The 15,437-nt window shown below is 34.3% G+C and overlaps 1 protein-coding gene across 1 annotated transcript; it reads right to left on the bottom strand.

Annotated features, from left to right (window-relative positions):
- Positions 1–1,924: 1,924 nt before the first annotated feature.
- On the bottom strand, positions 1,925–2,927 carry BNAC02G35690D. Its single transcript, XM_013874141.3, has one exon. It carries the CDS (start codon positions 2,781–2,783, stop codon positions 2,265–2,267), a length of 519 nt encoding a protein of 172 aa, XP_013729595.1. The 5' UTR covers positions 2,784–2,927; the 3' UTR covers positions 1,925–2,264.
- Positions 2,928–15,437: the final 12,510 nt, after the last annotated feature.

Genomic DNA, 15,437 nt, shown 5'->3' on the forward strand with positions numbered 1-15,437 from the left:
CAGACTATTATACTAATATGTTTGTATCACTGTTTTGTAATTGAATCCAACTAAATTATGATTTAGCATAGCCTTTAAGGCTTTAACTTATGTATCTCATTCTTATATTAACTATTTTGCATTACATAAGACATTATTATTAGCGTAAGTTATATATATTTCTATTATTCATAACTTTTATGAAAAAATATATCATTTAGACTACTGATGCGTAACAAAAAAAAAAATTTATTAATGAAAATAACTTATTTTGACGTTCAATGTTTATGATGAACATTAATTACCTATAGTATATCATGTCATTTTTTTTCTTTTTTTTGCTAACCTATTATCTTTTCTTATACGGAAATTATTTCAATAAATTATCCCAAGGATATTAGACGTCACTTTGTCATATATTGACAACTCCAAAATACAAACAATATAAATAATGATCTCTCATTCTTTATGAAATATTATCGGAAATTAATTAATTATTCAATAGCCAATACCATTCCCAAAAACTAATCAAAATTTTCTGGAAATCAAATATTTTTTATAATCAAATCAAATAGTCTTTTATATATATTCATTAATCTTTGAAACATCCCACTTAAATAGGACAGAATAAAAACCTAAAATCTTTTCAAAATCTCGCCATTTTTCCGAAAGTCTTTTTATTTGAAATCTAAGCTTTTAAGAATGAATCTTAACAATAAACTTAATTTTCCAATTTTAGAAATATAATCCAACAAGCGTGTTTAAATTTTCAGTTTTTCAAATATGGTATGTTTAAAATACTGGTAATATATTATTTTTATATAAAAATAATTATTTCCTAAGTCTAGAACTAACAGCTTCAGAATTATAGGGTAGCAAATTTTACTCATAGATATCATATTCTTAAAAGTAAATTTTAAGAAAACTATAATCGGTTTAATGAACCCAGTGTCACTACGGCTAACTCACTGCTTCCTTATTTCCAAAATTATTTGCTTAACGTAAATACAATTTATTAGGGCCTACTTCTGGGTGAATCATGGAGCATCCAAGTTCAATTTCTTTATTCTTGGAATTAAATTTACTACTTTTGATAGAGAGTCTTTGGAACTTATTATCAGATGAAACTGTAAGTATACTATCATAATAAACTTTATAGTTAAAATTTGATACATTATTAAAACAAAATTGTTAATATCTATTATGTAGACTGTAAAAATCAATGGTTCGTGCAAAAAAAAAACGTTTTCCCACATGTTCAAAAATGAATTAAATTGTTGATTTTTGACAAAGATGAAAATTATGAATGTAGTTTTGACACCCTGTTTTCAACAACCTAGAGTACAATGATGCATACTGAAAACTACATTAGGATGAGCTGTATTTGTCCTCATGTTTGCTATTGTTTTGATTTCTTATTTTTCAAACTATAAACTGGTTTTGGTTAGTTTATGATGGTTTCCAAGATTGTTTTATAGGTTTTTATTTTATTTTAGATATAATTGAATTTTATATTAGATTTAACTTTTAAGTATTACATCATGTTGATTTCATTTAGTCTCATGAATATACAGACATTAGTAGTAATATGGTTTCTAATAACTTGGATCATATATTATCTTATGATGTTAATGAGTAAACCGATAATAATAGTAATCTGAAGCAAATCTTATACAAACTTTCATATTTTTGTTGAGAAACAAAATACTAAAGTTGATGATTTCATAAGTCGTAAAAATAAAGGAAAACTAGACTAACATATGACAGATTTTTAAAATTGTAAAATGGGAGTTCAAACACCCTAATTTCTGAGTATCAAAATTCTCTAACGTAAAACAATTTCGCGCTTAGCGTGGATTAGAATCTAGTTTATGTAGTAAAAGAGTGTTTTTTGGCATTATAGCTTATAAGTTCTTACTTTCGTAGTATATTTTAGTAGAGAGAATAGAAAAATAAAACCATGATTAGAGAAAATATTCGACTAGAAATTACATTCTTGATAATACTTTAATTTTAACACAAACAAAGGAGGAAGATGATTCAAGATCAACAGAACGGATCCTGGAACAAAGTGAGGAAAATGGATTCTTACAAACTAATCTAAAACAATTTACTACACTTAACCATTTGATTTCTCTGGTCTTGAAAATCTTACAAAACCGTATAGAGATCAGATCCTATATCATTAAACAATAACCCAATTACCCAACAAAGCAAGGCCACACGCTTTCCATAAACGCCACCGTTTCGCTTAACAAAAAGTCAAAAACACTCGGGAATATTGTTTACTCCGCCGGTAAAGTTTCCGGCCGCCATGAAAACATGTCACCGGAATCTAAACAAACATCGGAATATTCGAATAGCCCATCATCCAGATCGAAAGCTCCGAAACCCGTAACATCCTCCTCAAATCCACTTAACACGTCGACTTCCGACGACGCGCGTACCAACTCCGTAACCGTCTTCTCCGTTTCTTCAGACGACGGATGAAGAAGCGTAGACGGTGGCGGTGGTGGCGGAGGCAAACCTAGCTCGTCGTCGGAAGCTTCGAAAAGGTAACCGAGATCCGGCAGAGTCTCGCCGGATCCTTGCTCCGTCGTAGTCGACGACAACTCATCCTCGAAGCTTTTCATCAACGAGTCAAGATCTTGAATCTCTGAGTCATGACCCGAGTCATCGAATAAATCGTCTCTCAACCGCTTCACGTCAGGCGAGTCGAGAACTAGCTCGTCCAACTCGTGTCTGACTCGCTTCTTAGCAACCGAGTCACTCCGTGTTAGTGTCTCAGCTAATAAATCGCTCATAGCTTTAACTGGTTACGGTTTATTTCCGGTTTAGTTGGTACGTGTGTTTAGAAATCAGTGGCAATATCGAAATTAGCATGAGATGTGTGTGTAGAATCGGAAGAAGGGAAACACAAGATTTATAGTGGGAGACAGAGAGAGAAGATATGAAAAGATAACCAGAGAAGCGCGTGACTACAGACCCAAATATCTGCGCGTGTAAGAGCGAATCCTTTGGGCATCACGGATCTCTCGCTATTTGTATTTTTTTCTTTTTTTTTATCATCCGACTTTTATAGACTCAAACTCTGAGCGTAAACCAAACTAATAGTTACCAAATAAAAAAAAAAAAAAAAACTAATAACTCTGCCGTCCACGTGAACGACGAAATATAATTACTTTAAGGCACTGCGTACTAGAATATCAGCCTTTAAATTCTTCTTTCTTGGTACATGAATGATCTCTGAACTGATAAAACTTCCTTGAAAGATCTTTATGTCCTCCAAATAATTTGCAAAGGCAGGCCATTCATCCGGTTCTGAAACCATCTTTACCAACTGAGAACAATCTGTTGCAAACGTAACTCGAAACTGACGCAAATTCTTCATACACTTCATTTCCCAAAGCAAAACTTCAATCTCGGAGTGAAGAGGAGACAAACTAGCCCTTATATTTCGTGCGGGCGGCTCCTCTGTTGGGGTAGCCACCCTTCGCCTGAAAAAAACTTTATTTTCTTTCCAAGAACAATATGCAAAACACCATCTTCCTAGAATTGACGGTAAGTTTGTTTCCTCTGCAGATTGTGCTACCCTCTGTGTGTTCAACACATGTGCTTCAGTCCAAAGCTACTTATTTTATTTTTTGATTATTTTTGACACTTTTATCGTTTTATTTATTTTTTTTGGTAATATTAGTTTTAAAATAAGTTAATTTGCTCAATAACCAAAATGTAAATAGAAATTAAGTATATGATACTAATTTTGATTTTTACATATTTAACAAACTACCATTTACAGCACTTATGAGTTGGTTATACCCCTTTCATCAGCATGTATCCACTTAGCAAAGGAGAAAAATGATGACGTATACAAAGAAATATATGGAAAAAATTTAGTGGAAATTATTCACCATATAAAGACACGTGAAGCTATCCACGTAACATTTTTAGTTACCGCATTACATATTATCGGTAAGACTATGTACATTGGTTGGAAATATTCAACACCTTAATTTACACATTTTATCAATCCACCTCACCTTCTCTTTCTTCCACCTATTGCATCAATAACTTTTCAAATTTTATTCTACTTTAATAAATTCAACATTATATCCCATAATTTTATCTAATATTAAAAAAAATATTTTTATGTATCCAAATTAAATAAACCAAATCTCTATTTATAAACCACAAAAAATGATGAATTTTCATATAATTTATTTTACAAAATATATAATTTATTATAAGATAAATGACTTTAAAGATTCAAGATGACACTATAAATTAAAAATAACAAGATGGATCCCACTTGTGAGTATTCAACATGTTGAATACTTTCAAATGCAATGAATCCATCTCAAGATTTTTTTGGTTTTTCAACTACCTCAGTGTAGCTATTAAACTGTTGAAAAACTGATTCAACATCCCCATTGTAACTAGTCTAACGGAGCATATGGTTTTAACTTAGATGATGACTGGAACGAGTTTGGGATGTCTGAGAATCCATTGATTGTGCTTGAAACCAACCGAAAAGCACAAACACTGATTTAAAAGTTCTTGAATGTGCTGTTGCATACCGCTGACATAGTATATGACTACTTAGTCCCAAAACTATTCCATTTGAAACCGGTGGAATAGAAATTAGCGAGCATGAGTATATTACTTACTGCTAAATTCTTCTAGTGGAGCGCATGATGAAGGGAAAGACAACTTTTATCACCGAAATAGTATAGGTGATGGAGCTGATGATATCGTATTACCAAAAATAGTATAAGATTGTAACCCCACTCACAATCCCTCACTTTTAAACCCCACCTTCCAAATACTAAACCATAAACCCAAATCTTAAAATCTTAAATAGTACATATTGGTGAAATTATGAAGTGTCTATGCTTGCATGAAAGAAGTTAATATTGATCCCAACTTCAACCCCCACCTTCCAAATATTAAACCTTAAATTCTAATTATTAAATCATAAACTCAAATATAAACCCTAAATCCAAATCTTAAAATCTTAAAAAATACATAATAATATGTAATATTAAACTATATTATGTAATATTAAACTATACAATATATATCATTCATTGTAATATTCTACTTTAAATGTAAAATAACCATTATAAATAGAATAATAGAAATTTGTGTGAAGTTTATACTTGTATGGTGTGGTTAACTAAATGCTAATATCGAGTTTGTAAATGTTTAGTTTTAATCAATATACATAAATCAAGATTCATATCAATGATACAACAACAAAACATAATTCATGTGTATGTACTTTAGAATAGCATTTTTATTTTACGTTCGTCAAATAGAATAGAAAAAAAACAAATAGTACATTACAACATAAAAGAGGTGAGAAGACATGGGTGGCGAGCTTGAGGAGGAGAAGACAGTCACGTCACACCGAAAAATGTATGGGACCCAATCTCCAGTACTTTCTTAAACCAATTATGTACATTTTTTGTATCCCTAAATCTTTCAGTCTGTTGAATTTGAAGAGCACGACAAACTGTTCTATTTCATAAATAGTATGGAAATATGTGAATAAAGTAGACTATATCTTAAATAGTACAATAACATTTCTCTTCCCTTCCCTCGCCCTAAACCTTTCTTTTTTCTTCACCATGGAAGGCAACTATTTCATCGCAGTTGAGACCAGTCACTTGTACGGCATACCGGATTGGCTTTTCCACGAATACCAGAGTTTTAAGTCCTTATCAGTTACCAACTTTCGGGAGAAGGTAACGAACAAACATTGCAGAAAATGTATGGGACCCCATTTACAAAAAAAAAAATCCAAAGAACACTATATAAGTATGAAAATTGAATCCATTCTATGTGAAACAGTATAGTAACACAAGTTCTATGGGTAACCATACAAGTACTTAATGATATATATGATTTATAAAACACAATAGAATAGTGTAGAATGTATGTTTCCCTATTCTATGTGAATGCATGTCATATAGACGAACTCATTTTTAAACATATTCAAAATCCAAAAGTTATTTCCTGAACATGACAAGCGATTTTATTCTATATAAAATAACATAGAAACAACGTACTATTCTTATAGACATTTTAACTAGTTATACTATGTACTAATTGAGTAACACGAGAAACAGAAACTAAACAAGTAGATGTCACATGGGAACACCATCAAAAAAGAAAAACAACTTCTGACTCAATTGAATCTTAAAGTAGGAGAAATGGCTTGTTACTCGTAGGGTATCCTCTCACTCGTGATGCCGACCCTGTTAGTTGGTTTGTATACTCGGCTAATTTCAGAATCTGAGAATAGTAAGCAACGGCACATGCATAATCGTTTGAACGAGTGGTGGCTTTGTGAAGCAATGCCGTAAATAGAGACTGTGGTACAAATCTGGGAAGATGACTATTCACATTATACAAAGTTATCAAGATAAAGTAAATATAAAAGGGTGTGTGACTTTCAAAATGCCAGGTAGGTCTGGGCGTTCGGGTACCCGTTTGGGTTTGGATCGGGTTTTTTGGATTTCAGTTCTATTTTGTAACACCTCCTAGGCTCCATTCTAGTAAATTTACAGGTATGGATCGGATTCGGATATAACACTTTGGTTTCGGATCGGTTCGGATATATCCGTAGTAACCATATATCATTCGGATTCAGGTTATATCGGATCGGTTCGGATATATCCAAAGTAAAATCTAAAATTTAAAAGTAAAACATAATAAATATATACTTCTTTGTATATAATGGAGTATTTAAGGTATTTATTTAAATTTCAAATACTTATTGCTAGATATCATATCCAAATAAATATGAAATTGAATATTTGAAGTACATAATTTATGTTTCAAATATTTATATTGTATATTAATTTGACATTCGGATCAGTTTCTTTGGATATGTTTTTTGGGTTTTTGGGTTACCCATTCGGGTTCGGTTAATAACACTTCGGGTTCGGATATGTTTTAAAACACCCTACAAGATCCATTGAGGTATTTTTACATTTCGGATCGGGTACGGATCGGGTTTTTTGGTTCAGATTCAGTTCGGATTTCGGGTTACAGGTTTTTTACCCAGCCCTAGTGCCAGGAGTTACTTTTCCCTGTTATTATTATTAATTTATTTTCCTTTGGAGGCTTCATCGGTTACATGTGGAGGTAATACGGCAATATCATGTATAATAGGCACGATGTATAGGTGATATAGGGCTTTTGGTTACACATTGAATTATAGTTTGTTTGGAGGCTATACAACGCAATTTCTCTTTTAAAATTTCAGAAACCGCTCTCCAATATTTAGAGGTTATATATGAACTGTTTTTTTTTTAACGTTGGATTGTATTATTAATCATTCTAGGTAAAGAGTTATGAACAATGAAAACTAGCAAGACAAATGCAGAAAAGGGATACACTAGTAGAGATCCAAAATAAACTAACACACATCTATTTTGCGTATGGATGACTAAATATTTTTTATATAATTTTCTTCTAGAATAATTGAATCTCAAGGAAGATAACCTTCGTATTAATCTAAAATACCACGCTCTAGTCTGAATTGAGAACTATTGTCACTCTCTTTTTAATGCTCCAGTATGAGCCACCGAGACGAGACAAGACAATTCTTTATACTGCTCTATTGATAATAACACAGTCAAAAATATTTTCGTTCCATAAAATTTGATGATGTCTTACGAAGTAACCATAGTTTACATCAAGAATTCTATCACCATCACGTGAAGAACCATCAATGATAGAAGCCGGTAAGACCCATCACCACCATCCGCAGTAGATCTGTCAATTACCTTTTCTAAACGGTTCAACTGAACCGAAGTTTTTGTTTTTCTAAATCCATTGGAAGAAGCATACAAAAGATCAATCAAAATTTTTGTCAGATTTAAAATAATTGGCAATCAAACAAACTAAGTAACTAGAAGTAAATCAAATCAAATAAAAAAAAAAAGTAAAACGAATTAAACAAGCAGATGACGAAGCTATAGAAGCCTCTATCCATCGGTTTGAAATTAGAAAAATCTTTATTTTCTCTTGACGGCTAGGGTTTTGAAACTAACTAAATATGTATTAGTTTTAATTCGGCTTGAAGTTTTAGAGCCTTACATGATGGAATTAGATTATGCGTCAATAAATATTTCTATTTTTATTGATAAAAACTATTATAAACACATATTTTTGATTGAGGGTATTTCTGAGAAAATAGATCTGGATTAATATAGCAGATCAATAAACAATAAAATACTATAAGACGAATCTCTTGAATAAATATATTATAACCTAAAGAACACACAACAAATTGTGCAAAGAAAAAGGAAACCATGAGGGAGCAGGTGTGGGAACGTTTGACTAGATATGGATTGTCGAGATCGGAACCTTGGTTTATTATTGGGGATCTAAATGAGATTACAGGAAACCATGAAAAGGAGGGGGGCTCTCTGAGGAGTGCTGCATCATTTGTTCCTTTTAATAACATGATTAGGAACACTGGTTTACTGGAGTTTCCTGCAAAAGGAAATAAATTGTCATGGCGAGGACGACGAGGAAAAGGAAAAGGGGCAGTGACGGTAAGATGCCGATTAGACCGAGCACTAGCGAATGAGGAGTGGCACACGCTATTCCCATGTTCCCATACTGAATATCTGAATATGGTGGCATCGGATCATCGTCCATTGGTGGCTTACTTGGAAGATAAGATTGTTAGAAAAAGAGGCCAATTTCGATTTGATAAGCGATGGCTTGGTTAGGAAGGCCTAATGGAATCAATTACGATGGGTTGGTCGGAAAATAATGAGGATAGCGGAAATGGATTAGTGGAAAAGATTAGTAATTGTCGCCATGCAATTTCCAGATGGAGGAAAAATAATCCTCCTTTTGGAAAGGACAAAATTGCGGATCTACAAAAGGCTCTCGAGGAGGTTCAGAACGATGATACCAGGTCTCAGGAGGAGATATTGGAAGTTTCCAGAAAGTTGCAAGAGGCATATCAGGATGAAGAGGAGTATTGGCATCAGAAAAGTAGGAACATGTGGTATTCATCAGGGGATCTCAATACGAAATACTACCATGCTCTAACTAAACAACGGAGAGTGCGTAATAGGATTGTTGGACTTCATGATGCAGCTGGAAATTGGATTACGGACGATAATGGGGTGGAAAAAGTAGCAGTTGATTACTTCGCAGAGCTATTTACTACCACTGCTCCATCAGAGTTTGATAATTTTCTATCAGAGATAACACCGGGGATTACGGCTCAAATGAATCAGTGGCTATTGAGGCTGGCGACTGAGGAAGAGGTGAGAGAGGCTTTATTTATGATGCATCCGGAGAAGGCACCAGGGCCTGATGGCATGACAGCTCTTTTCTTTCAACATTCGTGGCATCTTATTAAGGGTGATCTGGTGGAAATGGTGAATAATTTTCTGATATCGGGGGAAATGGATCCAAGGTTAAATATTACACATATCTGTATGATTCCAAAGACAGAAAGACCTACGAGGATGACGGAATTACGGCCAATTAGTTTATGTAATGTTGGATATAAAATAATTTCTAAGGTTTTATGTCAGAGGTTGAAAGTCTACTTACCTTCTTTGGTCTCAGAGACTCAATCGGCATTTGTGGCAGGGCGCTTGATCTCTGACAATATTCTTATCGCTCAGGAAATGTTTCATGGATTACGGACTAACAAAGCATGTCAAGGAAAATATATGGCGGTTAAAACAGATATGAGTAAAGCTTATGATAGGATTGAATGGGAATTCATTAAGGCATTACTGCAGAAGATGGGCTTCCACCAACATTGGATTAAATTAATGATGGAGTGTATATCGTCGGTTCAATATAGGATTTTTCTAAATGGTCTTCCAAAAGGGCTCATTGTGCCACATAGAGGGTTACGGCAAGGAGATCCGTTATCTCCTTACTTATTTATTTTATGTACTGAGGCTCTGAGTGCAAATATTCGGAAGGCGGAGAGAGAGAAGAAGTTAACAGGAATTAAGGTTGCCAGAGCATGTCCATCGATTTCCCATCTGTTTTTTGCGGATGATAGTTTGTTCTTCTGTAAAGCTCAAAGGGAAGAATGTCTTACTATTCTCAAGATTTTAAAGGAATATGAGGTGGTCTCTGGTCAGCTGATAAATTTTGAGAAGTCCTCAATTCAATTTGGACATAAGATTGAAGAATCGATGAGACAGGAGTTAAGAGATGTCTTGGGAATACAAAATTTGGGAGGAATGGGATCTTATTTAGGATTACCGGAAAATCTTGGCGTTTCTAAGGTTCAAATTTTTGGTTTTGTTCAGGATCGCTTATATAATAGGGTAAATGGATGGACTTTTAAATTTTTCACAAAAGGAGGAAAGGAGGTGATCATCAAATCAGTGATTACGGCATTGCCGAACCATACGATGTCTTGTTACCGATTACCTAAGGCCACCGCAAAAAAATTAACGAGTGCAGTAGCCAAATTTTGGTGGAGTCCTGGAGGTAGTACAAGAGGACTACATTGGAAATCTTGGGATAAGGTATGTGTCAGCAAGGAAGAAGGGGGATTAGGTTTTAAGGATATAACCGATTTCAATACAGCAATGCTTGGTAAGCAGTTATGGAGGCTAATAGAAAAGCCACACACGTTTTTTTCCCGGGTTTTTAAGGGTAGGTATTTTAGGAATGCCTCACCACTTGAACCGGTTCTATCATACTCTCCGTCATACGGCTGGAGGAGTATTGTCTCTGCTAGATCTCTGGTAAGCAAAGGACTAATCAAAAGGGTGGGAACAGGATCTTATATATCAGTATGGAATGACCCGTGGCTCCCAACCACTCGCCCGAGACCAGCCAATAAAAATCAACACAATTTGTTTCCCGACCTTACAGTGGACTCCCTTATTGATTCCACTTCGCGAAGATGGAATTCGCAGGTTCTTTGGACTTTGGTGGATCCACAGGATGTGAAAATCATAGAAAGTATACCTTTGAGTAGACACCAGATGGCAGATAGTGATGGATGGCATTTCACAAATAATGGAAACTTTTCGGTTAAATCAGGATATCAAGTGGAGAGAATTTACCCGGATAGGGAGAGAATACCGTTATTCATTGGTCATACGGTTGATGTTCTAAAGGCTTTTTGTTGGAAAATACAGTGCCCACCAAAGATAAAACATTTTCTTTGGTAATTGATCTCAGGATGTATAGCAGTCAAGAAGAATTTGCAGGCACGAGGGATGCAAGGGGAGATATGCTGTGCAAGATGTGGAGCAGAGGAGGAATCGATTAACCATGTGTTTTTTGAGTGCCCTCCAACTATTCAGGTGTGGGCTCTGTCAAAGATTCCAACAAATCGAGCTATTTTTCCGACAGACTCTTTATTTACAAATATGGATCATCTATTCTGGAGAGTCGCTCCACCGATGGAAGATCATCAATTTGCTTGGATACTTTGGTACATTTGGAAAGGAAGAAATAATAAGGTTTTTAGTAATCTGGAGATAGATCCTAGGGATACTCTTAAATTGGCTGAGATGGAATCAACACTCTGGGCTGAGGCACAGTTACTGAAAGATCAGAAGATGGGAGCGGAGACTCAGGTTACGTTTCCTCCGTCGATTCCCGGCAGATGGTGCTTTACGGATGGATCATGGAAAGAGGGAGATATGTTCTCTGGCCAAGGCTGGTTCAGTATTTTAATTGGATTTGCGGGTCTGATGGGAGCTAGGAACGTAAGAGCGTCTCTATCTCCTCTGCATGCAGAGTTCGAGGCGTTACTATGGGCAATGGAATGTATGAAGAACTTAAGACAATTTCAGGTTACGTTTGCAACGGATTGTTCTCAATTGGTGAAGATGGTTTCGGAACCAGAAGAATGGCCAGCTTTTGCAAGTTATTTGGAAGATATCAAGAATCTGAAAGAGAGTTTTACACGTTCAGAGATAATACATGTACCAAGGACGCAAAATAAAAAGACGGATAATCTAGCACGCAGTGTCAGAAAACAGCCGTCTTTCGTCGTTCACATGGACCAATATCTCCCGGTGTGGTTTACAGAGTCTATATGAGTCTGTAATGTTGTCGACAAAAAAAAAAAAAAAATGTGCAAAGAAAAATTCATTTAAAAATAAATAAAAATTATACATTTATTTTTTGGACATATAAATATAAATAAATATTTTAATTAATAATAAAAACTCACAGTCAAATCTAAATTCGCAAGTTAACTATATTCAATATTTGAATTTTTTCAAATTTTATTTTGAAATCCAAATTTTTTTTGTTGAATATATTTTGTTGTGTCGATGTGATAAATGAGTGAAAACAAAGAACACGTAGAATTGTACAACACATCACGTGAGTAGCTAAAGCAAATCAAGTACACAATCTTCGCACCATGAATCACGCCGGGCCCATTATCCTTAATGATCATCACCACACCACATCTAATCGATTCAAATTACTCATCTATTTATTAACAAGAATCAAATCATTTTTCGAAACACAAAAAATGAGAAAAGTATATATGATATAACTTATGTTATTTGAAACAACTTTCCATGATTGATTATTTTAACTGGCTACTTTTACGTGAGAGAAGCTATAGTCTGTATTCATCTGAGTGGTGCAAGGCATTTTGTTTACGATTAACCTTTCAGTATCAGATAAAATAGGTTCACGAACCATTCTCATGGAAAATGATTAAATGCATTTTAATTGAGTATGAGTGTCCAGTCACATAGGCCAAGCCAGAAAAGGCACAAGCATAGCTCCGTGACGTGCCCGGCATTTCTTATTTTATAATTTATATCAGCATCTACAACCATAATTAATATTATTTTTGTTATATATAAAATCATGTTACAGATAACTTTATACAATCTGTAACAGATAAACATAACCAATAACAGTTGTCAAAAAAAAAAAAAACTAATAACCAAAAGTTTAGTTTGCAGTGTGGTATAACATTTAAAAGCTGGATCTTCTCTCTCTAGTATTTACATCAAATTTTCTTCGCTTCGTCTTTTCCTTACTGCCCCTCATTCATCACTTTTTCTCTAGCATGTTTTTGGCTCTGGTTTCAGAGTTTTACTTAGGTTTAATGGTTCGCTTACGAAGTTTTTCGACATCAGTGGTGAAGTTATCGTCTCTAGTTCCATGACGAGGTGGTGGGAGTGATTTATGGCGGTAGTAGTCGGCTTTAGGGTTTCCATGGTGGATTTGTCTTTCCCCTTTCAGATCCACTTGTTGGGTTTTGTCGCACACATTGAAGGAGAGATGGCATGGTTACCTATGGACCATCTTGTTTGTAGGTTCCTTATGGTGGTGGTGGCGTTTTCGAGGTTGTTGGTTCAGGTGTCTTCTACGGCGTCGTGGAAAGCCGACCTCTTTGTATCTTCAACTAGGTTGACGGAAGCTTCATTGGACGTCTGCTTCCCGCTTCGGAACCGGAATCGGAATCGGAATCACCGTTTTGAAATCACCTTTCCATTTTTTAAAACATAATGTCACAAATCAGTAAAAATAGAAATTATATATAGTTTTTAATTTACATAAAATCCAAATTTTAATTGAAATGAAATAGAAATATTCAAATATTGAAACTAATACTATAAATTGTTTTTATGCATTGAAATTTTTATTAAAGATATAACATATATTCAAAAATATTGAGTCAATTATTTATGAAGTATTAAAAATATTTAATATAATAATTTGTTTTAAATTTAGTTTATGTGTATTTTCACAGTTTTAATATGAAATCATTTCAAAATATAAATAAACAAATGTTTTATTTTAAATTTAAATCATATAATTTTTATTCCTAATTTGTTTTTTAATTTTTCTTATATTTTAGTATATACTAGTATTATTACCCCGTGCTAAGCACGGGTGTAATTTTTGATTGCTTTTAAATTACTTCAAAAATATAATTGCAATGTTTTAAATCAAAATTGAACTTATTTTAAATAAAATTTTCTGAAGCTAGGTAACACCTAGAAATATCATATTTGCTATATCAGTTATATTAATATGTATTTGTTTTGTAAGTATTCTTCTTTAAATAAATTTCTTGGAATTAATATAAAAAACATGAAACTAAACATGCATATAAAATAGTCAATAGAGTAGACTTACAAAAAGCTGTAGATTTTTTTGTCAAGAAAAAATAATTGTAAGAATATGCTATATTACATTAAAAACAGATTTGTTAATTAGTCAAAATATAACAAAAAAATTTGTAAATACCTATATTTCATCATCATAGTTATTGTCTTATTGGTATATTTTCACTTGGTAGTCTCGCCATCATTATTGTTAGCCATGATATTTGATTTCAAAGCTACAAAAACAAAATAAAAAATCTTAAAGCATAACATAAGAAAGAGAATCAGTGAATAACTAAATATAAAAGATATGTTATGAACAATGTGGATTGCTAGGAACCAAATGGCCAAGACCGAGGCCCAGAGAGAGAGAGAGAGTCGGCGGCCCAAAGGGGAAGAGAGTGGCCGACCTAGACTTAGGATAAGTTTTCATTTATCTTTCATGTTTATCTTTAGGAGATTTTCCTTTTCACTCTAGGATTATGATTTGGATATTTTCCTTTTATCTATCCCTTGTATCCCCTATATAAGGGAACACTTTGATTCAGAAATAATAAGACAGAGAACACGATTTCATCTCTTGTTCACGACACGTTATCAGCACGATAGCCTCTGAACCCTGAGACCAAAAATCGAATCCCAAAAGCCTAAACCGGCGACCCAAAACTCAAACCCTAACCCTAAACCTTGTTCTTAGTTTGTCCAAGAACTCAGGACATCAATCTCAGCTTCTCAGATCACGTTCCAGATCAGAAGGACCGCAATCCAGCTCGCGATCGAACCCGAACCCCGCGACCGACCCGAGACGATCCGATCCCCGTCCAGCTCGCAGCCGAGACACCTCCAGCCGCGATCGACTCCATCCGCGACCCGATAGGAGGCAGCAGACGTCCGATCATCTCAGCTCGAAGTTCCATCCATTCTCTGGTGGTCCGGTTCATAATCCCCTACGAAACTAAGGTATAAACACAACCTGAGAACCTAGAACAGTAAGAACCCTAATTCCATCATTATGGAAACAATGTCTTGATGAAACCCTAAAAGAAACCATGAGATTAAAATCGACAAGCCTTAGAACTAGAAACATGAATTGATTCCAATTAGAACCTGGTTGTATGTTGATTGATTAAATCTGAAATTGACAAACCCTAATCAAGGAATCGAAAAACCCTAAACCCTAAAAGAACCTAGTGTCCGATTTCATAATTGATCTTGCTTGTTTTGATTTCTGATTTGAATTGAGGTTTAGGATTGTTTAGATTGCTTGAATCAATCTGTCTGAACATACAAATACTTAAGGCCTTGAAACCTTAAACATAAGTTGATAGAACTTTAAAGATTGAAACCCTAGGG

This window comes from Brassica napus, chromosome C2, assembly GCF_020379485.1.
Source record: "Brassica napus cultivar Da-Ae chromosome C2, Da-Ae, whole genome shotgun sequence".
Classification (NCBI taxonomy): Eukaryota; Viridiplantae; Streptophyta; class Magnoliopsida; order Brassicales; family Brassicaceae; genus Brassica; species Brassica napus.